We start from the raw sequence: 27479 nt of genomic DNA, 5'->3' as shown, positions 1-27479 counted from the left end.
GGGGCGCTCCAGACTCCCGGGAGAAGGCTCCTTTCCCTGGTCCCCGGGGTTCCTGGCCTTCGCCCGGCAACGGGGGGCCGGTGGCGCTCGGGAGGGGGGCGAGTCAACGAACGAGCCAGAGACGACCCTCGGGGCTCGATCGGGGCCGCCCAGGCGCGCCCGATGAGATTCTGGCGACAGAGGCTCCTCCGCGCTTCAGTCAAGCGGCGGCCTCCGGAGCAGTGTCCTCCCGGGAGTCGGGAGCGAGTATCGACGCTGGGCCGCAAGAGACACGCCTGGCAAAAAGCGGCGGCGGCGGCGGCGGCGGCCTCTCCCAAGACGGATCCCAGCCTGGTGGAGGGCGCGAAAAGACGCGCGGACGCCGCTGGAGACCCGCGGGGCCGGCCGTTCCGCGGGCTGTAGCGGGAAGGAGTGCCGCAGGCGCCTCCGCGTGCGCCCACCTGCCCCCGTCGGCGGGAGACCCGCTCTGCGCCCGCCTGCCCACCTCGCCATCCTGGCTTGGCCGTGCGCTGCCTGATTGGCTGCGGCGCGGCGGCTGGCAAGGCGCCGGGACCAATCGGCGCCGCCTCGCTCCGCCTCCCCGCCCCGCGGTATAAAAGGACCGATGCTGCGCCGGGCACGGAGCAACAGAAGCGTCGCCACCGCGTCCGCAGCCGCGCACCGCCGGCCGGATCCAGCTGGGCAGCCAGGTGAGCGCACGGGGCAGCCGCCGGCCTGGCTGTAGCGTGGCCGGAGGGGACCGCTTGGCTCCTCTGCGCGGGGAAGGGACGGACTGTCTGCGGGGCCGTCCGCTCCCCCCGCATTTCCCAGCCGGCCTCTGAGACTCCCGTTGCCCCCTTGGCTGAGTGCCGTCTCCACCCTGCGCGGATGAGGGAGGAATGGTCTGGGGGAACCCCCCCCCCGAAGTTCGGGGCTGAAAGCTCTTATTCCCCCCACCCATGGAAGCAAGCGGAGATCAGAAGCTGTGCTCCCCCCACCCGTGAATGGGTTGATTCTTTAGAGAGCCCCTCTCTCCCCACAGATAGCCTGGTCTTTGGCGAGAGGCTCAGCGTGGGGGTCACAGCCTCCTCCCCCTCGCGTCCGAGGATGCCAACGGTTGGATTAGGGCGGGGTCCTTCCTAGCCCACTTCCCCCCCAGATGGTTTTCATGAAGCCCCTCCAGGGTCTCCAGGCATTGGGTATTCAGGGTACAGTGCCTCTAAACGTGGAGGGTTTGTTGAGCTATTGTGGCTTATGCCAGCCAGTCGGATGATGAAGTCCTTCCTTGGCCTTCTGCCCTCCCCCCTTTGCCCCAGTTAGAGATCCTCCAGCCCCCTTTGTTGAGCAGATTTTCTGGGCTTTAGTACCCCTTGCCGAGGTGGGTCCACAGATGCCCTTGCAGGTTTCCAGACGAAGCTGCCCACGGCCTGCCGCAAGTTGTTCAGATCAGAGGCGGTTCACTCTCAGTTCCTGCCTCTGGCTCCCTTCTGACTCTCCCCACTTCTGCTTTTCTTTTGAGTCCAAGCAGAAGTTCAGGGCGGGTAGCTGAGGGGCGCTTAACCCATTCCCAGTCTTGTGTGACTCTTCCCCCTGCCAAAAGCGGCTGCCAACTGTGAAGAGAAGGAGGCAGGGCAGAGTGTTGGGACTTTATTTACTTATTTATTTATTAATCAAATTGATATATGCCACCCATCTCACCAGGTAAGTGGCTCTAGGCAGAATTACCCCCCACCCCCGTCCTTTTCTCTCAGCTTGGACCCCCAGGAGAAGACTCTGGGGGAGTTTGGATTTGTTTTGCCCCCGTCTTTCCTCCCTGAGCCACACTGGCTGTTTTAATGCCGTCCCTCCAGTTCAGGAGTTCGCTGGCGCTTTCTGCCATCCTTTTTTATTTTGCCACCCTGAATGACTGGGCATCACCTAAAACCTTGGCCGCTCCTGGCTCTGGATGATTTGGACTTCCCTCCACTATCCACGTTACTGACCTCATCTTCTTATCCCGAGGCTGATAAGTTTATCCAGAGCTTTGGGGAAGTCCAGATAAATCAAGGGTTTGGGCCCTTATCTTGCTGCTTGCTTGAGCCTCTGCAATCTCTGCCCAGCTGAGCTTCCCTCCTCCCAGCAGATGGCACCCCCTCTGGGCTGCCCTTTGGGCGAGGAGGCCAGTCTCTTCCCCATTTCAGAGGTCTCATGGCAGGGACCCTCCTCTGGGAGGTGGTTGCCTGGGTCCGGTGGGAACGCCCTCAGCCTCTGGCAGATCTCTTTCCCCATCATGCCACCGGGGCACTTACATTTTGCAGGGGGCTGCCTGCATTTGACAGCCGCTGCTCTGGGCCGGGTGCAGGAGGGGCTGTTCTGTTCCTGGGGGAGATGCGCAGCCTCGGCTTCCACTCAACCTGTGGAAGGGACAGGGAGGCCACCACCTGTCTGGGCAATTGGGCACAAAGTATGTTTTGGCCCCCTTGCCCTGGAAAAGGCCTTGGGGGGAGCCAGAGTGCCCTGCTTCACCTCTAGGAGCTGGGAAAATTAGGACTTTATCTGTTAAGTATATATTACTTTAAAAACGTTTCCGGAGTGGCTCATAAGGAGGTGGGAACAGAACAATACCCTGAAATACAAATGCCATTTTAATATCATGGGAAATAATGGCATTGCAGTTAAGTTAGAACAAGAATTTCATCCACTTTAAATGTCGCCCCTTCTCCCCCAGTGGTGTTTGGGGTGGGGGCTGAGCAGTAGATGTGTTTTCCTTCCCCTCAAATGGGTGAAAAAGCAATTCCTTGTCCCTCTCTCCAGCCAATTGCTTGCTTGGGCTAAGTAAAAGTAATGCACAGGGGAGGGTAAAATTAAGCTTGAGGTGTGTTCTGAGTGACCAGTTTAGTTGACCAGAGAAATGCAGACATTATCAAGATTCAGGAAGATTTTGACAGGAAGGTGCAGTGCACAGAAACAAACTGAGGGTCCTTCATTTATGTAAAAAATATGAAGGCGTGAGTTCAGGATGGCAGGGTTGTGTGGAGTACATGAAAGAAGGATTTGGGTGCCTTGCTGGATCACGCCTTGAACAAGAGCCCGAAGTGTGATGCTGCTGCAAAAAAAGCAAATGCAATTCTAGGCTGCATCATCAGAAGCGTAGCATCAAGATCAAGAGGGTCTGTTGTTCCTCTGTACTGGGCTGGTCAGACCACACCTAGAATATTGTGTCTGGGCGTCACCTTTTTGGAAGGTCAAGGAGAAACTAGAGCATACCCAAAGGACTCTAACCAAGGTGGTGGGGCCTGGAGGGAAAAAACATTGGAGGCACTGGGTAGATTTAGCTGGAGAAGGCAAGTCTTCGGGGGACCCGATAACTGCCTTCAGTGTCGTTAGAAGACGAGGTGGAAACATTCGGGGTCGCTCCGGAAGACAAGGCAAGAAACTGGGTTTCAATGGCAAGGAAGTTGCCTTCAGCTGGAGGCCAGGAAAAATTTCCTTGTAATGTTGTTCAAGAGTGGACCTGGCTGCCTGGGGAGATGGTGGACTCTTCTTTGCTTAAGCAGAGGCCGGGTGGTCATCTGTTGGGGAGAATGGAATGGTGGTTTCTGCACCGGGCAGGAGGCTGGACTAGATGATCTCTGAATTCTCTTCCCACCCCGACATCCTTTGATTCTTTTATTTGTTTTTAACTGTATCTTCTGATTATGGCTGAGGATGTTTGGGGAGGAATGTGGGGCTAAGGGTGTTGGGGTGGGAGCTGTGGAAGAAGAGGAGGGAGCAATCATTGTCTAACGAGCAAGAATCGCAATGGGAAGGAAAGGGAGGGAGCCCCAAAGAGAAAAGGCTGTTCAAGAAAAACCTTGCCTGCCAACAGTTTGGAAGACCCCCAGGTGAAGAAGACCTCCCGCCTGCTGCCTCCCGCAACCATGGCTCCTACTCTCACCACAGCCCACCAGCGCCGCTGGTGGATGGCCTGCACGGCCGTGGTAGAAAACCTCTTCTTCTCCGCCGTCCTCCTGGGTTGGGGATCCCTCCTCATCATGCTCAAGTCAGAGGGTTTCTACTCCTACCTGTGCTCCCTACCAGGTAAGAAAAATCTTTGTGGGGGAGCGGGATTTTGCTGGCCCAGCTTGACCCTCCTGAGCACCAGGCGTTTGCCACATGGGCTCCAGGGGTCTCCTGGGCAAGTCACCCCCCGTCTGCTCTGGTGGGGAAGTGGCTCTGTGAGGAGGGGGCAGCTCTTGAGGCCACGAGGTGAGAGTGGCCCTGCTTAGGGGGGCATCTGCTAATCAGAGAGCACAGAGGGATTTGTTGCAAAGGGCTGGTGCCCCGGTCACCTCTGCTGTTCCTGCTCTCAGTCCAGGAAGCCTCTAGGTTCGTCTGGAGGAAAAGCCGAGCTACTTGGCTTTTGGACCGGGAGGGGACAGGTTGGCCTTTGGACCCCTCCCCCGTATGTTGGGGCACTTTGACCTTGCTGTCCTTTTTCTCCTTGGAAGTTGCAGTCGTGGTAAAAAGCAGCAACAGCCTGTTCCAAAGATATCAGCAACAGTGGGCAAGATTTGGGGCTGCAAGGCTAGGCAGGGGGAGCAGAAAGCTCTTGCGGGCAGGCCTCCATTCCTCCTTGCCCCCCCCCCATCCTGCCCTTTGGACCCCAGTCAATCTTTTACAGGGTCTGAAGAGGTGCCTCGTTAGCGCTTTGGCGGGACCTTGATAAAAAGCTGCAGTGGCAGAAATTTCATCCAGGAGGGGAGATGATAAGAACCCCGCAGGACTAGCTGATCCTAGGCTGGCAGGAGAAGGGCGGGGCACTAGCTGATCCTAAGCTGGCAGGAGAAGGGCCAGGACCCAGCCCCCAGATGGACGGGAAAGAGCTGGGCCTGCGGGCTAAGGCTGTCCCCTGATGCACCTCAGCGGGAGGAAGACCCATGGCGAGAGCCAACACGGCTGCCCTCCATGTCAGCTTGGGCACCGTGGCCTTCCCTGCAGCCATGCCGGGCTTCCTTGGGGTCGCCTGGGCCACTGTGTATGCCCAGCTGCCTGGGACGGGTGCTGCAGTTTAACCTGGCAGGCTAGTCCAGAGACGCCTCCGGCTCCACGGCTCAGTTTCACCCCAGTTGAAGCCCTCTGAACAGCAAACTGGAGCGAAGCCTTCCTCTTTTTGTCGCCTGTCCTAAGCGAACCACTGAGTTTTGAGAAGGGAAAGCAGCCGCGGCTGATCTTTCCTGAAAGGGAGGAAGGGACTCGGTTTCTCTCCTCGAGCGCCGCCTTCTTCCTCTCCCTGTGAAGCAGCCCTGGCCGAGTTTCACTAGGCTGGTGGCACCCCGTGGGGGGGCTTCCTCTGGCATCTCCTGCAGCAGAGGGGAAGGGGGAGGAAGAGCAGTGGGCACCCGGCACCGGGCCGTTGGGTCTCTGCCTTCTGGGAAAGCCCTCCTGTCTTTCGGGCGCCTTCCCTCGGCTCCAGCCAAGCCAAACGGCCTCCCCTGCATCTTATTGCCAGCTGCCTCAGCTTGAGGGTCTCCTTCTGAGCTGGGGGCTCCAGCACGGAGGGTCCCAACGTGCCATCCAGCGGTGAGCTCTGACCGGGGCTGGGTCCCTGCGGAGCCGGCAAGCAGAAGTCTGCTGGCGGCGTCTGGCTCTCGGCTGCTGTTTGCTGGCCCAGCTCTTCCTCAGAGGAGGAGGAGGAGGAGGGGCAGCGGTGCCAGGGAGGCCAAGCGTGTGTGTGAGACTAGGGTGTGTCCTCCAGGACCGGCAGCAGCCGGATTCCGGCCTCCTCGCAGCAACTTTGCTCTGCTCAGAATCAGCCGCCTGCCCACGGAGCTGGCGTTTTCCACTGAAGTGCTGAGTCGCCTCCCCTTAACGTCTCCAGCAGGGCTCCGATCAGGGGCCTGGCAGCCCTGCCTGCGACTGCCTTCCTTCCCGCCGGAGGGGGGCAAGCGGCGAAGGCCATGGGGGCAGGGGCTTCTGGCTCAGGACTGCCGTGAGGTCCTGCCTGCTCCCTTCTCTTCCTGGACTGGCGAAAGCTGACGAGCATGATCTGGTCTTGGCTGACGTGGCCTTGCCTCGGGGACAGCCATCTCTTCAGGAGTGGGGCAACGGCCATGGGGCCAGAGGAGCCCCCCCACCTCTGCCACAGCCCTTTGGGGTTGCCGGGGCATCCCGTGGCTCATCCCTAGAGTCTGCCTTAGCAGCTTGGCTGCAGCCCACTCTTGCGCAGGTGGAGCCCAGGGCCCGTCAGCACCGCAGGCACCCCAGCACTTGGCAGTCAATACTGTGGGTGGCACCGGGCCCCAACTTGATTCACAGGCCGGCTGGGAGGAAACGGGCATTCTGCTCTGGACGGCAGCTCCCGGACGAATCGGAAACGGGGCAGTCAGATTTGGGTTGTAGGACCCAGGCGGCCTCTGGTGAATTGAGAATGGGAGGGAGGGTTGACAGGGAGGAGCCGGAGCCACAGGGCCCGGCTGGGAGAAACTCTCTGCAGGTTCAGGGGTCCCCTCCTTGTTTTAACCTCCCTTCTCAGGTGACATTCAGGCAGTGCTTGTGTCTGGTCCTGCTCGAGCTTCACTGAGCACTTTGAGGCATTTTCGAAAGATGTGTTTTTTCTGCAAAGCCAGGGTTTCTCAAGCCTGCACCTGTCCCCCCCCCCCCCCCCCACCACAAGCAGGCTCTGGAGAGGCATTGAGCCAAAAGACACACACAGCCAAGGGCACCTTCTGTGAATCGTTTCAGGAGTGTGTGCATGAAACAGGGTGGCTTAATTCTCCCCTTTCCCGTGATGGTTCAGATTAAACCTGCCCTCAGGAGGGGGGAGCCCGGGGATGGTGCTGAGGGGTTCTGCCCTAAGGCCGGGATTGCAGCGGGGATGGAATGGTTAGCCTGCCCTGGGCAACGTGGCTCCCCTCCTCTCCAGTTCCTTAGAGGAAGGAACCCAGAACGTGCCAGATGGTGTTGTGTAACTCTTTGGGGAGCTTAGTGGCGGGTGCACTTTAGAGGCTGACCAGCGTGGTGGTGGGTCTGGCCCCGTGTTGGCCCAAAGCCCCCTGGTCTCCAGCACAGGGCACCACCCCGTGCCCTTTCTGTCCTCCAAGGAAGGTGGCTGGCTGGCTTAAGGCCGTGGCTTATCAAGGGCAGTGGGAACTCATGTCCCTGCCAGCCCAACTGTGTTTTCACTACAAACACAGGGCCTGTTTGTGGTAAAGCGGCTGCTGGGATTTAAAAGCTCTGGGAGGGGGCAGTTTGGCAGTTGGGAGTAAGAGCCCGCAGGAAGGCCTCCCTCTTGCTGGCACACCAACACAGGTGTGCCCTCCTGCCTCCCAGTGCCACCTGCCTGCCCGCCCAGAGGCTTCTGGGCACCTACTCACCAACTGCAACTTTCCCCTTCTTCTGCCTTCTATGCCAGCCTCCCACCATCAGTGTATGCACACACACGCGCACACACACACACACGGCTCTACCTGTTTCTTCTGTGTCTCTGGCAGGTTAGTTAATATTTCTCCAGAGCCAGAGCTGTGAAAGTGGTCTCACGGTTGGGGGCGGGGGGGGGGCATCCAGCATTAACCAGCTGCAGCCGGCTTGAAATATCCTGAGGTGGATGTGACATGAGGGGTAACCAAGGGAGCGGCCAAGGGCTGAGTCTGTCTGCGCAGATGGGCCGGCTCTCCGGGGTTTCACAGCTCTTCCTGGGACTGTGCGTCTTATTCCGTTGTGCATCTCGAGAGGCCCTGATGGCAGGGCTGGAGGGGGTGGCTGGCCCAATGCCCCCCTCCTTGGCGGTTTGGCGAGGAGAATTTCAGTCTGGAGGGGCTGCACACATCTAGCGTGCTTCCCTGCCCCTGTAGGCGGCCATCCGGCCTCCGCTTAAACCCCTTCAGCAGAGGACCATTTGCCATCCTCTGAGGCAACCTGTGCCATTAGTGAATGGCTCTTACCCCAGGAACCTTTTCCCACTCCCTTGTCACTGAGAGACACTGTGCCTACCCCCTGTTCTGCCCGTCTCCCACCTGATGGCCTTCCAGATGCTCGGAGGAGACCCCCCTGTTGCCCCACAGTCTCTGGGCTAAATATAACAAACATCACACTATTGGCCCACGTGCAGCTTGTGATTTACCAAGCCACGCTAATCATTTTGGCATAAACTTTGACTTTTCCTATCCAAATGTAGGACTTTCCCTTTGTCCCTGTTGCAGTTTGTCTTGCTGGTCTCTGCCTCCGGTCCCCTCTTATCATGATCCCTTGAATCTTGATAGTGTGCGCTAAGGTGGCTGCTCCCTCCCCCTCCATCTTTGTGCCAGTGGCATTTCTTGCCCCTCGCCGAGCCCCTCATTTGTAAATATGTTGAACCACACAAGGCTTAGGATGGCGCCCTGTGCTGTGCCCCTCAACGCGGCCTTCCAGCTTTGATGTACCCACATTAAGTGCCATTATTTCACCAACTCTGGGGCCACAGCCCACCTTTGCCACCTCCTTCACTAGAATTTCACTGTGAGATAGCTTGAAGTCAAGGCACGCCACATCCACTGAAAGACTGGGCCGGTTTGCAATGACCTAGTCTCGATAAGCCCTTGCAGACTCCTGCCAGGTGCTGCATGCTTTCCTAAATGCTCACAAACTGATGCTTAAATAATCTGTTGCAGCGTGTTGCCTGGCACTGCTGTCAAGCGTGCTGACCTGCAATCCCCCCCCCCCCGTTCTTTTTCTCCCGTTTGGCAGAAGGGAGCAAGAGTGCCCTTCGCCAGTCCTCTGATGCTGTGCCCGTCGTCCACAGTTTCTGAGATCCCAGAAAGGGGCTCTTGAGATGACATTTGCAAACTGCTTCAGGACTCAGATGTCACTGATCTGGTCCTAGAGACTCGTTATTTATTTGTTTATTTAAAGTTATTGGCCGCCCAGTTCTCATGACTCTGGGTGGCGTACAAAACGAAATTGTGTAAAACTAAAAAACCGAGCTCAGGTTAATCCCATTCCTGGTCACCATCTTGGATTGCCCTGCCTGCCTCTCTCCTTCCGGTAGTTGTTTTGCCCATTTGAACCCAATTCCACTCTGGGGAGAAGACCAAAGCAAAGGAGTTGCTGAGGACTCTGCCTTCTCCCCGTTACTTGCTTCTGCCCCCCTTCCTCTCTCTTCCTTTTGCTGCTGATGTAGCCAAAAAGGTGGCGTCCAGCTTCCCTTGCCAGCCTGGGCTCCTTCTGCACGTGAGTTTTTCTGACTTGGTTTCTGCAGGTATCAGCTACTTGCTGACAGATCTCCTTGGCAATTAGGCCTGTCTTCCATATGGTCCCTTTTAACTCTTAGCTAAGTCAGAAGCTCCCTGTGAACACACAACCTTCCTGATTCAAAAATAACTTATTTCTGAGGAGTTCCCAGCCCCTTCGTGCATGGGACCCAGCCCAGAACTTTGTTGAACTTGGATCTCTTGCAGTTGAGTGTGCTCCATCGTCTACCTCTGTATTAGTTTGAACCGCATGATGACATGTTCACGTCCTCCCAAACTTCCCACAGCTTTTCCTTCTGCGAGCACCTTTCCCCTGCTGGCCAGGGTCTGTTTCCCTCGTCTCTTCTTCTCCCCTAGAAAGGGAAACAGCCAGCCAGACCTAGATGAGTTGGTTGTGCCACCACAGGTGTCCTGAAATCCGGTCCAGGTGGGCCTGATTGAGGCCTTGGCTTGAGGGTCTCTTGCCAATGTCCTTTATATTGTTGCCCAAAGCTCTGGACTGGACCCACCCGTTCCAGTACCTGGATCCCAACACACACGCGTGCCTCCTTCACCTATAGTGCCTCTCCTTCTCCTCTTTGGCTTGCTGTTGCTTTGGAAGTAGTTGTGCCCTTCAGTTCCACTCCGGGTTTTAGGAAAGCCTTCCACTGGCCTTCCTGCATGAAGAGGTCTGCTGCCTGGTCCTCGTCTGAAGCCCGTGGCCCTTGCACCTTCCGGCTCTCGGCTGGCATCTTTTGTGTGCAAAGGCTTGAAAGGCCTTCCTGCCACGGCACGTAAAGGCTGGCATCAGCAACAGGCCCTCTTCGCCTCAATCTCCCTACATTCTGCACTGCCCACCCCCCTCCCTGCTAGAACTGTCTTGGGCAGACTGCAGCCCCTTTTAGCTTGGTGACCCCTACCCTGCCTGGCAGCAGCGGGTCTCGGGAAGAGTCTCTCCAGAGGGAGCTGGAGATGCTGGAAGCCCTGCAGCTCTGCTCATTCGCCGAGGGCCTGTTGTAGGTGCCCCGGAAGGGAGGAGGCCCAGCTGGGATCCACTAGGGCCCGTCTTCTGGGTGGGGGCTCCAATGCAGGGACTTTCCTCCTCTGGCAGGTACACCATGTACCTGATTTGGCTGCTTTGAACTTAAAAACCCATTTCTATACATTAGCCTTCCCTTCTTAATGGAGGTTTTATATTACTCACACACGATGACTGTTCCGATAACATGGTTTTATTGTTATTTATTGCTTGTTTTTATTCTTTTAAATTGATGGGTGTATTGTTCAAATTGATATTGTAAGCCAGGGTGGGTTGGTCTGCTGGGAGCATGCGGTTACACAGTACGTAATAAATAAATAAAGAAGACGACCAACGAGGGGAGCTGTGCCACCAAGTCACAGGCCTGGAGGCCTTGCCCTCTTCCCCCACTGCACCCCAGGCAAGGGGTCCCCGAGCTTTTGAAGAACAGGGCACTCCTAGCAGAAGGGGTCCTTTCACAACTGCCCACTCCATGTTTTCTGCTCCCTTGTGGCTTACTTTTTCTCTGGGCAGGATTGGCATGCCTCCAACAAACCTTTGGGGCACAGTGGCCAGTCTCTTCCTCCCACCCCAGGAAAGCTTCTGGGCCCATTTGGGTCCCTTCGAAATAAAGATGAAGCCGGTACTTTGCTTTGAAACACGCCAGACGCTCTTGTTTAAAATCAAAACATTTTTTTTAAGCTTAGAAAGTCCAGCTGGTGAAGTCCAGGGAGGTGACTGCAGGCCAGCTGACCCAGTCCAAAGGCAGCACCTCTCTGCACTTGGCAAAGCTGGCGCGGGTGGTGAGGACCAGTTCCAAGGGCAGCAGATGGGCCTCCTGGAAGGCGTCCATGCGACACCCCTCTTTTTCCTGCAGAGAATTCGACGGGATCGGCCAGTTCTACCTTGGCCCCCGGGAACCAGACTGCAGCCTCGGAGCCGGAAGTGGCCCGCATGAACGGCTGGCTCATCTGTAAGGAGCAGGATGAGATGCTGAACCTGGCTTTCACCGTGGGCTCCTTCCTGCTGAGTGCCATCACCTTACCCCTGGGCATCGTCATGGACAAGTATGGGCCACGCAAGCTGAGGCTGCTGGGCAGGTAGGCGCTGGGGCAGGGAGCCGGCCAAGCCGCGGATTCTCAGGGACAAAGCAGAGGCGCCTGCAGCCCCCCAGCCGGGCAAGCCCTTCCCAGTCAGGACATTTGGGCCCCGCCAGGGAAATCTGCCTGGCCTCTCCGGAGCCTGTGGGGCTGGACCCTGGCTTTGCCTTCCATCACTCAGGCTCCCCAGGAAAAACACCCTTGCTCCCCGGGCCCGATCCTACTCGCTGCTCTGGCGGCAGAGAATCGCCCATCCCGAACGGTGGGGAGAATGCTGGTGCTCGCGGGCCCAGGGAGGGAGAGGGAGCCAGGAGAGAAGACGGCCCATCCCTGGTTCTTCGCTGGTGGCTTCGTCTCTCGGATCCCCTGCTCAGAGCCTCAGTGGAGAGCGACTAGGGCAAGGGAGGTGTTCAAGGGCGGGACGCGGGGGAGACCCGCTGCTGCTTCGAGGACCCCAGATAGCTGGGCTGAGAAGGGAAAGGAAGGGAAGGGGCAAGGGGCCGGGGGTACGATCCAGGCCACTGATGGGCCTCCCTCTGCGCCATTGCAGCGCCTGCTTTGCTGTGTCCTGCGTGATGATCGCCTATGGGGCCAGCAACCCAGACTGTGAGTGTGTGGCTCCGGGTGCTGCTGGGGATCCATGCCCAGCTGGGGGGGCGGTGGACTTCCTGCGGGCATGGCGGCTGCACAAGCCGTCCCTCCTGCCTACAGCCTGGTCTCCTGTGCGGGCGGCTGTCGGCAGGGACTGGGTGGCCGTTCAAGTGCTTTTCTCTTCTGCCTGTCTGTAGCTCTGTCGGTGCTGATCTTCATCTCGCTGGCGCTGAATGGCTTTGGGGGGATGTGCATGACCTTCACGTCTCTCACGGTAAGCGCCAACTTCATTGCTGGGCAGGGCAAGCTGTTGTCCGATCTCAGGTAGAGCGGCTGCTGCTGCTGAGCTGGCATGGCCCCCCCAGCCCTTCTGCCACCTTGTTTGTGCCGAGGTTGCTTGGCCAGGTGGGTGATGGGCACTGAGGACAGTTCCCCAGGGACAGCAGCACAGATGGCTGTCCAAGCCTGGTTAAACCCGCAGGAGAGCCCTGGAGCTGGACCGGACCTCCGCCTGGCCTGACCCAGCTGCTCCTCTGGTGGCCACCCACCAGATGCAGCCTGGGCTCCTGCTGGCACTGGGGATCCAGGCAACCAGGAGCACTGAGCAGGTCCCCTCCCTTCTCTGCCCCCTCCGGCCACGTGGGAAAGCCCACGAAATGGCCAAGGGGGCCGTTCCCCTTGCAAGGAACTGCCGCAGCATTAGAACTTGCCAAAAGGGGGGGGCGTCCTGCCTCTTTCAAAATGCCAGTCCTCCATGCAGCTGTGTGTGTGGGGGGGTTAGGTGGAGAGAAGGCGGGCCTTGGTTGCTCAGGGCTGGTGGTTTTGATTCGCTGTGACATCTCCAGTGCCTGCATTTCTGAGCTGAAGGGGAATTTAGTGTTGCAAAGAGCGCTGAATGCCTTCCCCTCTGGAGTGGGGCAGGGCTCCCCCCACACTTTCGCTCTCCCCCCCCCCCGCTGCAGCGGTTCATTAATTCAGTTCTGAGTGTACCTGATGTCAGTGCTTTCTGTGAGGGTTTTCCCCAGATTGTTCCCGGAAGTGGATGAACAGCTTGATGGATATGCCCCGGATTGGTGCTGTGCCTGCCCCACAGCCCCCCACTGCTGGAGGGGATTTGGGGGGGTTCCCGTGCCAAGCCCCTAGGAAGGGAGGGGTGAACAGGAGCCCTGCAGAGGCTGGAGGTGGGAGCGGCTGCTCTGGTGGGCCCAGCCTTGGCCAGGGCTCCTGGCACCCCCTGAAGGTCCCACCAGAGGTCCCAGGGCAGGTGATACCTGAGCTCCTGGTTCCAGCAGAGTGAGGTCCCAGCTGGGCTGACGCCACCCGGGGTCCCCTTGCCTGCCTGGGGCTGGTGTAGAACTCATGGGCTGGGGTGACCCCTCCTCCCTGGCTCTGCCCTTAGTTGCACTGCAGCTCATTTGGGGGAGGCTTTTTTCCAACCATTCCGGGCCAGATCAAAAAGTGCCGCACCTTGAAAAGAGCCGAAGGCCTGCCCCCACACCCACGCCTGGCCTGACCTGCCCAGCCCTAGGCCCAGCCGTGCAGAAGCTGTGGAAGGGCCTGGGCGAGGGGCTCCCCTCCTCTCCATGCACCTTGCCGTCTTCGAAGCCAGCAGTTTCCCCTGCTCTTGCTCCTGAGTCGAAGGGCAGCCTTGCAGACCCCTCCCTCTGCCCTCACGCCTGTCACCCCCCACCCTTCCTCCCTTCTCAGCTGCCCAACATGTTCGGCGACCTTCGCTCCACCTTCATTGCCCTCATGATTGGCTCCTACGCCTCATCGGCAGTGACTTTCCCCGGGATCAAGGTAAGCTGGGGCACTGCCGGGAGAAGGGGGGAGTGCAGGCTGGGAATGGGAATCCAGTTCCACTCCTCTCCCCTGGGGACTAGAGAGCACCCCAACTCCCCAACGGTTCACAAGCCACCAATGGGAACAGCGTTCATGTATTTATTTATCCAACTTAGATGCCGCCAGGAATTCAGAATTGCTCCTGCACAGATAAAAGCAAAATGCCTGATGGAATTTCACGCCCACACACACCCCATGGTTCGCTTCTTGCGTGGTTCCTGGAGGTTGTGTGGCAAATGGCGATCCATTTCCACCTTGTTTCGTGGAAGCCATGTGGTGTTTCCAGGCGGGCTGGAAATGCGGCTGAGTTGGCTGTGGGCATAGCCTGATGTGGGGAGGAGGAGGGGGGGTGCTTGGCCACCCTCGTGGGAGAGCCAGCCAGCAGCCCAGGCCCACCAGGAGCAGCCTGAGCTCAGCCTGTAAGCCCGAGCCGTGGCCGGCCTGGGACTAAGCGTGGTTAACGTGATGGGCAGGCCCAGCCTTGCTCTCCGGCCTTGGGCCCTGCGGGGGCCCTGGTAGTTCAAGGGAGGCAGCGGTCGGCAGCAGCTCTCGCCCGACACGGGCAAGGCGACTCAGGGTTGATCCACAGTGGACTGATTTCAGCTGGCAGCTGGTCTGCAGGACGTCTCCAAGAATGGCTGACGGCAACGCCACCCCCTTGTTTTCATGGGGGTCATGTTGCATTGCTTGGACTAAGGTTGGCAGTTGGAGCAAATGGGGGGGGGGTGTTGAGGCTCATCTCCATGTTGTCTTTGGTATCCGGTACCCAAGGAAAGACTCCTCCCGCTTCAAGGGCTTCAGAGGAATTCGCTGCCGCAAGATAAACCCTAACCCTGCCTTAACCACTTCCATTTGCTATGTGCACCTCTTGTCCCCAAACCCAAAGGCTATGCCATTCTTAATGCGAGGGTCTGGCTTACAGCCGCTAACCACCCAGTCCCATGTTAGCCTCTCCGAGCCTGCTGCCACGATGCTTGGCCCTGGAGGTGTTGCCCATGGGGGAGGGCCCCTTGGGGGCCCTGCCTTCCCACGAACCCGCCCGGTGCCTCAGGCCAAGGCCCCCCACGTGACCCTGACCATTGCTCCTCGATCTCAGCTCAGCCAGAGCTCTTCCCAGGTGCTTTTTCTGCCCCCAGGTGATCTATGACCTTGGAGTCTCCTTCATCCTCATCCTGCTCGTTTGGGCCGGCTGCGCAGGGCTAGTCTTCTTCAACTGCTTCTTCAACTGGCCGCTCGAGCCGTTCCCAGGTCCCGAAGACATGGACTACACGTGGGTTGCCCGGGGGCAGGAGTGGCAGGGCTGGGGTGGGGAAGGGGCTGTGCGTCCTGCCCGAGGGCCCCTCACCCCTTCCCAGAGCCATGCAGAACCTCAAGTAGGAAGCATGGGCAGGGCCATGCTAGGAGCTACCCTTTTGCCCAGCTGCCCAGGGCCTTATGGTCCAGCCGGGCCCCCTCCCGGTGAACGGAAGGAGCGGGGTGCTGGAGCTGCCGCTCTGCCGTGAGCAGCCTGGCTCTGCAGCAGCTGGTTCTCCCACCCCCGGCTGCGGTCTCCCTACCCTTTTGTTGCTGGGGATGCCCCTTCCCCAGAGGGAGGGGTTCCCTGGCACGTGCCAGATGCACAGACCTCGCTTCCGAGCTTAGGATGGTCAGGGGGCAAGAGCCAGCGAGGGCCAACCTCTCTGCCACCCAGGGTGAAGATCAAGTTCAGCTGGCTGGGCTTCGACCACAAGATCACGGGGAAGCAGTTCTACAAGCAGGTGACAACGGTCGGCCGCCGCCTAAGTGTGGGCAGCTCCATGAAGAACAACAAGGAGGTTGCGGCGCTGCAGGACAGCAACAAGCTGTGCTTCTCCACGGTGGACCTGGAGGTGAAGTGCGAGCCGGACAGTGCAGGTGAGCGGCAAGCGCGCTCAGCTCAGGAAGGTGGGGCGTCTCCCTGGCTGGCTGGCTGGCTGGCTGGCCACACGCGGTTTGGGGGCTGCTCGGGGTGCCGGGTTCCTGGTGCGCTGTGGCTTTAGAGGAGGGGTCTCTCCATTAGCCAGCCCCCGCGTCGCTCCCTCTGGGAAGAGGATCGTCCTTGGAACACCCACGCCAAGTAGCAAGCATTGCTCACCTGTCTTGTATTCGTAGAACTGGGAGGTGCCTCGGGTGAACCTTCTCTGTGCCGTTGTCCCGGGGTCTGGTCCGGCCTTCGGGGGCAGAGGGGAAGAAGTCCGCTTCCTCTTCTGTATAACAACCCTTCAGATATTCTCAGTGAGCCGAGAAGGAAGGGTTGGCGAGGAGACATTTTTCTTCTTGTTGTAATAAAAGAGATTTGGTTGAAAATATTGCTCCCATGGAACTCAGTTCCACAAAGTGTGGTGATGGTCCCTGAAAGGGAATAGGCTCAAGGCTTTGTTCAGAAGTGGGTCCAAGGAGGTTGCTGCTTGGACAGCCGACATGAAATCTCTCGGCACGTGCTCAGGCGGGATCTTGGATCAGGCAACTTTGCCCTGATCCCACCAGGCAATTCTTGCAGGGGTCATGCTGGGGCCCTGAACGGCCAAGCTGAGGCAGAACTGGGGGTTTGCAAGCTCTATGGACCAAAGAAATGTGCCCATCTGACTGGTATGCGGGATTCCGGAGGGCATTCTCCTGGAGAAAAGCTGACAGGCTTTCTTTCTTTCTGCCCCCCACCCCCAATTCCCCATGGCAGCCTCCCCATCATTCATGCACAGCGTCTTCAGCCCCATCCTGCTGCTCAGCCTTGTCACGATGTGCGTCACGCAGCTGAGGCTCATCTTCTACATGGGTGCCATGAATAACATCTTGGAGTTCCTGGTGGAGGGCGATCTGGAGACAGGTGGGTGTCGTCTTCTGCCCGCGGGAGACCTGGGTTGGGGCTGGCAGCCCTTGGGAGGAGGGAGCTTGGCTCCATCTGGCTGACCTCTGGCGCCCTGGCCCAGGCCCTGGAAGACATCTCAGTTACTGCAGTGGCCTGTGGGAGTGACCCTGGGAGACAGCAGGAAGACCCGCGGCCCAGCCCGTGGTCCGATAAGAGGCCGCTGAGTCCCAGGCGAGGGGAAAGCGTGGGAAGCATTTCAGAAGGGACCCTCCCCAGTTTTCCTGAGTCTAACAGAGAGAAGGGAGAAATTTCCAGCCTTGCAGGATCCTGCTAATGCAGCCTTAATAGCCTCAGTTCACCTGGGGATCCTTCTTGCCTAGGCTACCTTGCAAGGTTGACCGTTGTTTTCTGGCTGCTGGTCCCTAAAGCACCCACAGCCACCGGTTAGGTGGGCCCCAGCCAGGCCCTTCTGCGTGCCCTCGGGGCGTAACTGAACCCAGACACCTCAAATCTTGACCCCAGCCCGTCTTGGACTTCAGCTGCTAGAAGTCTCAGTGGCCACGCTGGCGGGCGGCTCCAGGCATAGACGTATCTGCAGGGCACATTTGCAGAGGGTTTCAGATGGCCACAGCATACTTATGTTGAAATGCGCCTTGTTGGGAAGGCAGTCTGTGTGTCTGAAAGAAAGCAAGGTGGGCAGGGGGCTTCCCGATAGTCCCTGTTGCCCAGACCTGTGCTGTCTGCCAGGGACGAGGTGCTCCCTGCCTACTCGCCCCCCCCCCCCTGCAGAGGCTGTTCTGCAAGGGCAGTGCTCCTTTCAGCCGGATTTCCATGACACGCAGGCCCTTGGAGCACGGGCAATGCTCCGCTCCCCTTGGGGGAGCTGGCAGCTGCTGGGGGCAGGGGGAATGGAGCACCTCAGCCACTGGGTCAAAGGGGTCTGGTTCTGCCCCTTCAAAAACACAACAACTCGGAGGCCGCAGACTCTGAGTCACAGCCCCTATTTATAGCTGCTGGAAGGGAGCCAGCAGGAAGGGAGAGATTTGCATGAGCACCCGTGTCTTTTGCACAACAGGGTGAAGCCATGCGCGCCTCTTGCGTAGTAACAGCCAGTTTGGGCCTGTTAAATCTGGAATCGGTTGAAGCAGATGAATCAGGCGGTGCTTTCACAGAGGGAGGAGAGAGCGATGGGGAAGTGGAGGGGGGAGCTGTGGCTCTGCCTCCCTGCCCAGCGCGAACCCTCTGCTCTTGCACCCTGCTCTCCCAGGGCCTCTTTGGGGCACGGCTTCTCCTTGGCACCTTCCCCCCCGAGGGCTCTTCAGTGGAGGCTGTTCTGGGTGCTCAGGGCATGGGTGCAGCCCGCCTGAGTGAGCCTGGCTGGGGACAAGGGAGTGGAGTCCTGAGCCCTGCCCGCCGCGGGTAGTTTCTCAGCCCCAGCCTTGCCTGTTCCCTGGCAGCAGGGATCACCACGCTCCCCGGGCTCTGCCTCTCCTTCTCCAGAGCAGGCAGCAGGGGGTGATATAGAAAACGGGGAGAGCCCTTGCTCGGATCGCAGTCAGCCGGGGAGGCGATGCCCCTCTCTTTGACAGGAGACCCCGTCCGCCAGGGCCCGTAGCTGCTGCCCTGGACCAAAGGCAGGCCGCCTTAGCAGAGCCAGAACGGGTTGGGGGGGCAGCCAGGGCGGGGGCTGGGCACTGGCTAGGAGGCTTCTAGTGTCTGACGGGGCCGGCCTGCTTGTCTTCCAGTGGGTCTTTATAGCTCCATCTTTGGAGTCCTGCAGCTGCTCTGCCTCCTGACGGCTCCGGTGATCGGGTACATCATGGACTGGAAGCTGCAGGAGTGTGACGATGGCCCTGAAGAGACGGACAAAGGAGATGGCAGCCCCCCGTACGTGGCTTGTGGGGGGGGGAGCTGCGGTGCCCCTGCCAGCCACATGCCGAATCCATGTTCCTTTTCCCCCAGAGAAGTTTTTGAAGGGGGGTGCTGTTTCCCACGCCTCCTTGGCAGGGCAGGACGCCAGAACTGCTGCAGGGAAGGGGTGTGCCTGAAACGGGGAGGCTGCCATGCAAGTGGGTCACTGGGCCACGAACCCAGCGTTGGCACTGTTGTGGGTGGCCTTGTTTGTGGCAGACCTTGTCCACCTGGACCAGGAGCAGCCTGGAAGTAGGGAAAGGGTCACCTGGAGCTGGTTGGCACGGGGGCACTGGGCAGGGAAGGAGCCCGGGGGATCCTCCCGCCATGCCAGGGCCAGGCTGCTCTCAGGATCTGAGCCCTGCCTGGGGAGACCCTCCTTGGCCCTGTGTGCCTGATACTCGGGCAGCCTGGGTTACAGTTCCTCGCTGCCCGCAGGGGTGGGAAGAAGAAACCTCGCGACCGCCAGATCCAGAAGATCTCCAACGCCACCCGGGCTTTCGCTTTCACCAATGTGCTGCTTGTGGGGTTTGGGGTCACTTGCCTGATCCCCAACTTGCCTTTACAGGTGAATGATGTGGGGGTAGGCAAAGGGGAGCCAGCTGGAATGGGCTTGCTAAGACCCCAAGGAACATCCTCTCAACGGCTCCTGGGCGTGTTTTGAGGAAGGATAGCTGACGGGTGTGCCCACAAGAGGCCCCCTTGACCCTGTGGGAGGAGGGGTCCTGGCTCTGCTGCAAGGTCTGGGGGAAGGTTGGCAGGTCCTGGGGGTGCCTGCAGCGGCCCCTAGCAGGGGGTTCCCTGGCCCTGAAGGCGGTCTCCCTGCTCTCTGTTCCAGATCCTTTCCTTCATCTTGCACACTGTCGTCAGAGGCTTCATCCACTCGGCTGTCGGGGGTCTCTATGCTGCTGTGTAAGTCCAGCGCCTCCTCAGGAGGGCCCCAAGGCTGCCCATTTCAAACTGGGTCACTCCCGTTTCACCACTTGATTTCTGGGTCATGTTTTCCTTCTCCCTGGATTATCTGATTAGTGGCTGTGCCCCTGGATGTTGGCTGGCACCTCTGGGTGTTGCTCCGGTGTGGGTGGTGAACACCCCCACATGCCGCCCTTGCGGTCTAATACAGGCTGAGGTCAGCTCTGGCCACGGCTGCGTCCCTTTTGGAGCAAACCAATTTCCTAATGCCCTGAACCCTCCCACTAGAGAGATGTTGTTCTGAAGGCCCCCGCCAAGGGCACGTCTGCATCCCGGCCTGGAGAGTTTCTCCAGGCCCAAGGGACAAGATCCTGGGGTTTCGCTCCCCCCCTTTTCTGGTTTGCCAGCCTGGCTGGCCATCTCACTCGCGCACGCGCACACACACGCACACGCAGGCAGGCAGGCCCTGGATCTGGCTGCAGCTGCTGGGACTTGCCAGGGCTGACTCACATGTTTTTGCTCTGCTTAGCTGCTTGTTGTTTTGGAAAGGGACGTTACGGATTGTGTATCACGGAGGGCGCTCGGTGCAATCCTGAGTGTTGCTCAACCTGGGAGGAGGCCAAGCCAAGTCTTATCTGCTTCCCAGGCTCCTGTTTTGCACCAGCAGCCTTCAGCACTCAGCACTTTGTAATCAGGGATCATGTTCCACCAGCCCAGGGAACTTGTTTGTCCTCCAACCCTTCCGGGTTCCTCTGGGCCAAGGCAGGCTTTGAGAAGACTCCCTGGATCGGCCTTCCGGGGGGGCTGGCTGAGACCTTTTATGCGGGCTGAAGCCAGCAGCAGGCCTTGGCGGCCGCCGGCTCACCCACTTTCTCATTTGCAGAGAGACCAGATCCTCCCCTGTGGCTCTTGCCCCCACCCTGTGGGCAGCTGGGCTGAGGGAGGGTCTCCAGTTCAGCAGCTGCAGACATGCGGGTCATCTGCCCCTTCCCTCCCCCAGGTATCCCTCCACGCAGTTTGGCAGTTTGACTGGGCTGCAGTCTCTCGTCAGCGCCCTCTTTGCCCTCCTGCAACAGCCCCTTTTCCTGGCCATGATGGGCCCCCTGGAAGGAGACCCCCTTTGGGTAAGTGCTGCCATCTTGGCTGCTCAGTTCAAGGAAGCCGAGGACCGGCAGCCCAGGCTGATGAGGTGCATGTGAGAAGAGGGTGGGGGAGTAAGTCAGGCATGGCAGTGCCAGTCCTTGGTCAAGGGATCAGGGCCAAGGAGCGGATGGTTGCAGCCCAAGGGGAGTCGGCGTGCCCACGGTCAGGTCTCACCATCCCTCAGGTAGCCAGTCCCTATGCCATGAAGGGCTTTGGGGTTGGGGGGGTGCACGTAACAGAGTGGGCCCAGTCCAGGGGCTCGATCTTCTCCGGGGGCCAGGCATGTTCCCAAGCCACCAAAGCACGTCCCCGAGGTGATGTGCTTTGGATGTTCTGGCTGAGAATTAGGAGTTCCCGTCCTGTCACCTGGCGGGCACCAGCGAGGGAAGCCTACCAGGTGCGCGTGAGTAGATCTGGTGGACAGAATCCCCTTTGCTTGATGCCTGGAGACTTTTAGCCTTGAAGTGGAGCTGCCTTGGAGCCCCGTGGACCAAGGACTGTCCAGGACGCTGCCTGGGGTTGGGAAGCCGCGGAGGCCTCTTGGATCTGCTCCCGGACCACATGGCTTTGTTTGTGCAGCGAGGGCTGGCTGGCTGGCTGGCCGCCGTTCCCGTTGGGCTCGCTTTGCAGCCACAACAGGGCACATGTGGAGCAGAAGGCCACGTCCAGGCGTCTCGTGAGCCGCTGCCTTGGCAAGGATCTCCTGCCTTTGTTTCGGCCTCCAGGAGGGGCAAACGTTTAAGGGACCTTTGGGGCAGAAACTGGTGTTCCCAGCTGTAGTTCTGCCTTTGGTGCCCAGTCATTCTCTCTCCCTTCGAGGCCTGGGGAAGACCTGCCTGGTGATGGCAGGGCGGTAGGGAGTTAAGGGGTTCCTACGAGCCCCTCTCCCCTTCCACAGGGGGCACAGGAAAAGAAGCGCCTGTCTTTCTAAGCTCGAAGGGAGGGGAAATGGCCTGGCTGTGGGTGGAGTCGTGGGGCTCCATCGCGAGCAAAGGACGGGCAGCCGCTGGTGGGGCTCGGTCGGAGGGTTCCTGTCCTGGGCAGGGAGTTGGACTCAAAGACCTCCCAGGTCCCTTCCAACCAGTTCCGGGGGAGAAGGCCGAGGGCAGGAAGCTTCCTCTCCTGGGGCCGCTTCCTTTCTCCTCCAGAGCTGAGGTGGAACAGTCATAAAAGGCGCGTGGTGGCCGCTTTCTGGGTGATGGCGTCAGCCCGGCCCTCTCGTAGCGAGGAGCTGCTGGACCTGGGCCGGTGCGGTCAAGGCCCCCTCCGCCTCTCCTCCTGGGACAGCTGCGCCCCCGGGAGAGTCACGCCTGGCCTTGCAAGGGGGACCGCAGGCAGCAGGTTGGCACTCTGGGTCAGCACGCAGCGTGGCTCAGAGGCTGCTTGCGCGGCCCCGTGTCCTGGGACGCTGCCGAGAGCAAGGGAGGGGAGGGGGCCTTCAAGTGCAGGAGAGCTGCAGGGCGAGCTGAAGGCAGGTCTGCTCTGACACTGGAGGCTGGAGCGAGGGCGGTCAAGTGGCCTTTTCCTCCACAAACCGGGCTGCATTTCCGGCAAAGGTGCAGCTTCCCGTGCTGGAGAGGGAAGCTGGTAGCCCTGGCCCTCACCTGCTCCCCTCTCTCCCACCAGGTCAATGTGGGGCTGCTGGGGGTGAGCATGCTGGGCTTCTGCTTGCCTCTCTACCTCATCTGGTACAAGCGGCATCTGGAGCAGGAGAAGCAGCAGAAGGATGACGATGCCAAGCTCTTCCTCAAGATCAACGGCACACCCAGCCAGGAAGCCTTTGTCTAGACACTTCTTCTGGACTGTGGGCCCTTGCCGCTGGGGAGGGGGCTGGCTAGAGGCCCTGGTCTTCCTCTGGTGCTGCCTGCAGCTCCCCCATTCCCCCCCCCCCCCCGAGGTCCCAGAGAAGCCTCCCAAGACCCTCAGATCTCATGGGCCTTGCTTTGGATTTAAAAGCCACGCCACGATGCCTCTTCCGTAGCACCACCCAGCTTGCGGCCCTCCCTGTGCCCGTGGTCTCTCTGGTGCTGGCCTCAGAGGCACCTAATTCAATACGGGCCTTGGTTGCTTTGCAAAGGGAATGGGCCCCTCCCCCCTTTCTAACCCTTCCTGGCACGCACATGCACACGACACCCAGGCGGTAGCTTGGCTCATGTCTGTGCAGGACACAGACTCCAGCCTTGCTCCCCACCCACCCTGCTCTCCCATTCTGGGATGGGGGCCCTGGTCATCTGGCAGGAGCCTGCTGGTCACACTGGCTCCAACGCCACTGGCAGAGGAGGGGAAGGCGAGCACCCCGTCTGCCTGCGTCTTGCACCTGTTCTGGGCAGGGAAGATGGGAGGATGTGGCCACCCCACCTCCCCCCTCTCTGCAGCCAGTTCGACAAATGCTAGGGGATGCAAAGCGTCTTCTCCCTCACATCTGACTTTTCATAGCATGACTGAAGAGTGCAGGCTTTGCACTGGGTCATGCAGGCGTCTTGGCTTCAGCAGGAATTGGCCCCAAAGTCTCAAGCTTTAACTGGCCTGGCAGACTGTAAGGCAAGAAGATTGGCACGAATCTCGCCCCCAAAGGAGCAGGGAGCCATAGAGGAGGGCAGCCCGGCTCCCAAACTATCCTTTTGTTGCACGGAAGAGCCTGGGCTGGAGGTGTCTTGCAGGGAGCTCCCGGCCTCTGGAGCGCTGCTGGACACCCCTGCCCCCTCAGGCAAAAGGGAAAGTCTGGGGTGCAGTGGCAGCCATCACCCACCGATTGGCTCTGGCCAAGGGCAAGTTCGACCTCCTCGTGCGTGGCACAGCAGCTGCCGCCCCCTAGTGGCGGGAATCCTCCCAGGCAAGGCACTGGTTCCCTTGCAGCAGCAGCAGCCAAGATGCCACGGAGTGGGTTGCACAGTCTTGTCTCTCTAACATCAAAAGAAAAACACACAACTCTACCTGGCTTTTGTATTTTTTACTCCAAGCAGCCAAAAGGTCCTGGTAGGAAGTTCGGTCAAAGTGCTCCCCTTGGAGACCAGTGGGCCGCCCTTTGCTGGGTGTGCTGCAGCAGAGGCCGGAGAGGCGCTTGTGATGGGCATTGAGCTAAGACTCGCGGTCCACATCTTCCACAGCCACCTTCTGGGTGCTAGCCAAGGCCCAGGGCTTGTCTGTCTGCCTCCCTCCCCTCCTGCAGAGGAAGAAGCGCCCTGCTCCCAGGACAATATTCCTTCCTCCCTGGCTCAGCTCCTCCGATTATAATCTTGCGCATGCAGAGAGGAGGGGTGGATTTGCCCAACATGGTGTGCCAGGGTTGGCAGTTTCCAGACCAGCTACCAGGTCAAGGCACAGCATGGTTCTCTATAGAGGGCATGTGGAACAAAGCAGGGATCCCACGCAGTTCTCGCATCCCCCGCATACACTGTACCATGGGCAAGCGTGCACACTTGAAACGTGTGCCAAGCTGCAGTGAGGCAGCATCCCCAGTGTAGCAAACAGGGAGTCCAGAGGCATGGAATTGGTAGCCAAATGGAGGAAGGGGGACCACAGGGAAGGGAATGGCTGCACTGCTGACTTCCCGTCTCTAAGCACTGGCTACCATCGTCAATCTTTCGCTCTAAGAGGAGCACACCTGGGAATTGGCAAGGGCAGGTGGCACAGCCTTTAACCTGGGACTGCCGTCAAACATGGCCAATGCTGCTCCCACCACCTCCACCTGAGAGTGCCGGGGGCTGGGCGGCAAGGCTAAAGCCGGCTCCGCTTGCAGCTCACCCGCTGCTGCAGCCATCGCATTAATCCGTAGCGCGGCTGGTTTGGAAGGAGTGAGCAATGAGAACGCAGCCCATTGTGGTACCTACTCTTTGAGGATCCAGCCCTCCGGGACTCGAGTGCTGCTGGCTGACAGTGCTGGAGGCAAAACGTGGCAACTGGGAAACCAAAGGCAGAGGCACGTGGCATGGGAGAACATTGCAAGAGCATAAAAGCGAAGCTGAAGGCCTACGGGCCCCAGTGGCTGGACATGCTCCGTAGCACCTGTGCGGAGGCTCAGCGGAAGAGAAGGGGAAGGGAGATCCCCAAAGAAGGTCGGGCAGCCCTCTTGCCCTGCCCAGCGTGCAGCACCATGTTCTAGGCCTGGGTTGCCCCTGCTATAGTTCTCTGCCTTAACCCCATAGAGGTCTGGGGTTGGACTCCTGCTGCCTTGCCAGAGCAAGGTGCCCCTCAAAAGCCCCGCCATGGCCAGCCTTTTAACATTCCTGGTTTGCTTGGAAGAGTGAAACTGAAGGCCTGGGAAGCACAATGGAAGTGTGAGCCGGGCCAGGCTACTCCATCCCTCCCCCTGGAGCAGCTTCTGTGGAGCCCCTGGGAGAGCCACGGCGTGGGCAGGGGGGCTCCAGATCCAAGGCCTAACCCTAGGGTAACAGCACAACTGAGGCTCCCTGGGGCTGAATTGGCCAAGAGGCTCTCAGGGGCTTTCTGGAAGGGCCCCGCTTGGACAGGAGGGAAAGGAAGCGGGTCCCCAACTAGTGGTCCCGCAGGGCCCACTCCTCCAGCCTTGGCCTCAAAGGCCCAGGCGTGCATCCCACAGGCCTGCCTTCTGTTGCCGAGGTGGGTGGAAGCCGGTTGAAGGTGTTCCGGCCTGAGAAGAGTGTTTTCCGGTCCATTTGGCAGGAGTCCCCTGCTCCTTTGGAGCTCCAACTGACCAGCTGCAGGACTGCACTCTCCTGTCTGGCCAGGGGATTCTGTGCCTCCGCCACCATTTTGGACGGCTGGACTGGCACAGCCGGTGTCTTCTCACTTTCGGCCACTTGGACCTGGGGACATCAGCTCATGGCTGGGAGACTGGGCCTTGCAAAAGGCTGATCCTCCTGGCCACAAAGGCCTTATGTGCAGCTCCGCCCCCATCGTGTGCAAGCACCTCTTCTGGGGAAATGCCATATCCTGGCTTTTAAAAAGCTTTTTCCCGTTGCGAGGCCCACAATCCTCCGGTGGAAACCCGTGCAGAGCCCGGCTGTGGTTTCTCCCCGCCCTGCAAAGGGGCAGCGGTGGCTGGGCAAGGAGTGGGCCCTCCCGGTTCAGGCTCACCGTGTGCGCAGCTGCCTTCCCCAGTCAGGCTCAGCAGAGAACCAGCAGCTGCCCACGTTGCTTTCTGTGGTGGCGGTGGCCACCTGACTGGCCTTGTGGAGAAAGGGAGGCTGCGGGGACAGCGGGTCCCTTCTCGGCAGGTTGCCTACTTCCTGCCCCAAGGATGAGAGCAAAGCCCTTTCCCTGCCAAGAGGATGAGCCTGCAGGCCTTGCTCCTCTTGCGCGGGCAGCAAATTCTGCTGTTCCTTGGTCCAGGCTTCCGTGGATGGCTCTTGTGAGGAACGCCTCTGCAGCCAAGTTCCCCTTCACACAAGCTATTGCTTCCCTCTTAGCCTTTCCAATGGGCCCTATTTCCCCTAGGAGAGGCACAGCCCCCTCACGATTCCAGCTGCTCTTCCGGCCCTTTTCTCAAACCTACCTTCCAAGACTGGCCCCAAGGCAGGATCAGGAGGGCAGGCCTGGTTTTAACTTTCCTCAGGATCCCACGCAGGCTGTTGCTTTTATACATGCTGGGTGGAGACGTTCTTTGCCCTCTCCACTAGACCCCAGTCTGCCAAGATCCCTCCAGTGGCTCTGGAAAGCCTTTGTGCCACTGACTTCTTCTTTGGAAGATTGACACGCCACCTTTCCTCCAGGAGCTCAGGCTGGCACGCGCAGCCTTCCTTGCTATTTCTCCCCACAACCACCACCCTGGGTTGAGAGAAAGCGGCAGGCCCCCGGTGGCCTCCATGGCTGAGCGGAACTTCAAGCCTGATCTTTACGGTCCTAGGCCACCATCCAAACCGCAATGCCACGCTGCTCTGACCCCCCCCCCCGCTCCGACGGCAGCGCATCTCTCCCCTGTGCACCAAAGCAAAATCCCTCCCTTAGAAATTGAAGCAGGGGCTATGTATCTATTTTGTTATGCATCAAATTTATATGGCCGCCCACCTCACAAGAAGTGACGCTGGGTGGGATACAGCAAAGATAAAACAATAAACATGTCAAAAAACAGTCACTATTAAAAAGTTAAAAAGCATAAGGCACACAAGAGATTAGATTAGCAAGGGAGCCACCTCAAGTTCTCACCGGTCCCCTGAGCCCTGCAGGCCTTGAGAGACTTCTGGAAAATAAGGCGGGATGGAGCTGACTTCACTTCGGGGGGAGAATGGCAGAGAAGGCCTGCCTCTTCGGGCCCACCAAGTGTAGTTCCTTGACAGACGGGACCCACAGCGTGCTTTCTCTGCCAGATCTGATGGGACGGGCAAATGTAATCAGGGAGAGGCTATCCCTCAAATAATCCCGCCCCAAGCCATGAAGGGCTTTAAAGGTCAACACCAGCCCCTTGGATTGGACCCAGAAGCAGACTGGCAACCAATGCAGCTCGTGGAGCAGAGGGGTAACGTGCAATTCTTGAGGCACACATCACTGCCCGTGCCGCTGCATTCTGCACCAGCTGAAGCTTCTGGATACTCTTCAAGGGCAGCCCCACGTAGAGCGCATTACAGTAATCCAATCAGGAGGTAACTAGGGCATGAGTGACCATGAGCAGAGCCCTCCGATCCAGGAACAAGTGCAACGGACACACAACACAAACTTGCGCAAAGGCCTTCCTAATCATGACTGCCACCTGCTCTTCGAGCAGGAGTTATGAGTCCAGGAGGACCCCCAGATTGCATGCTGGGTCTGTTTGGGGCAGGGCAACCCCACTCAGCACCAAAGATGGCAAAGTCCTGAGCTGGAGGGGCCCAAACCCCAGAGCCACTCAGTCTTGCCAGGGTTCAGCTGAAGCCTCTTGCTCCCTGTCCAGACCCCCACGGCCTCCAGGTACCGGGTGGACATCAACAGCATTGCTTAATTAGCCAGGGGCAAAGATGCATAGTTAGTATCATCTGCATACTGATGATACCTCACCCCGTGGAAACGGATGAGCTCGCCCAGTGGCCTCACATAGATGTTGA

At 59.2% G+C, this 27479-nt stretch overlaps 1 protein-coding gene across 1 annotated transcript; it reads left to right on the top strand.

The window, feature by feature from the left end:
* The first annotated feature begins 602 nt into the window (after positions 1-602).
* Positions 603-23417, top strand: SLC43A2 (solute carrier family 43 member 2). Its single transcript, XM_088138640.1, has 14 exons — positions 603-689; positions 3827-4038; positions 11039-11261; positions 11812-11867; positions 12050-12126; positions 13560-13652; positions 14831-14964; positions 15385-15587; positions 16390-16536; positions 18264-18405; positions 18868-18997; positions 19268-19341; positions 20342-20465; positions 22111-23417. The coding sequence occupies exons 2-14, from the start codon at positions 3879-3881 to the stop codon at positions 22270-22272; spliced, it is 1725 nt and encodes a 574-aa protein (XP_087994766.1). The 5' UTR covers positions 603-689; positions 3827-3878; the 3' UTR covers positions 22273-23417.
* Positions 23418-27479: the final 4062 nt, after the last annotated feature.

This window comes from Python bivittatus, unplaced genomic scaffold (assembly GCF_059951505.1).
Source record: "Python bivittatus isolate LINGU-HERP-01145 unplaced genomic scaffold, Pbiv_v1 ctg000240_np1212, whole genome shotgun sequence".
Taxonomy (NCBI): domain Eukaryota; kingdom Metazoa; phylum Chordata; class Lepidosauria; order Squamata; family Pythonidae; genus Python; species Python bivittatus.
Note: the sequence above shows the minus strand (reverse complement) of the source record. Positions and strands in the feature narration are given on the sequence as shown.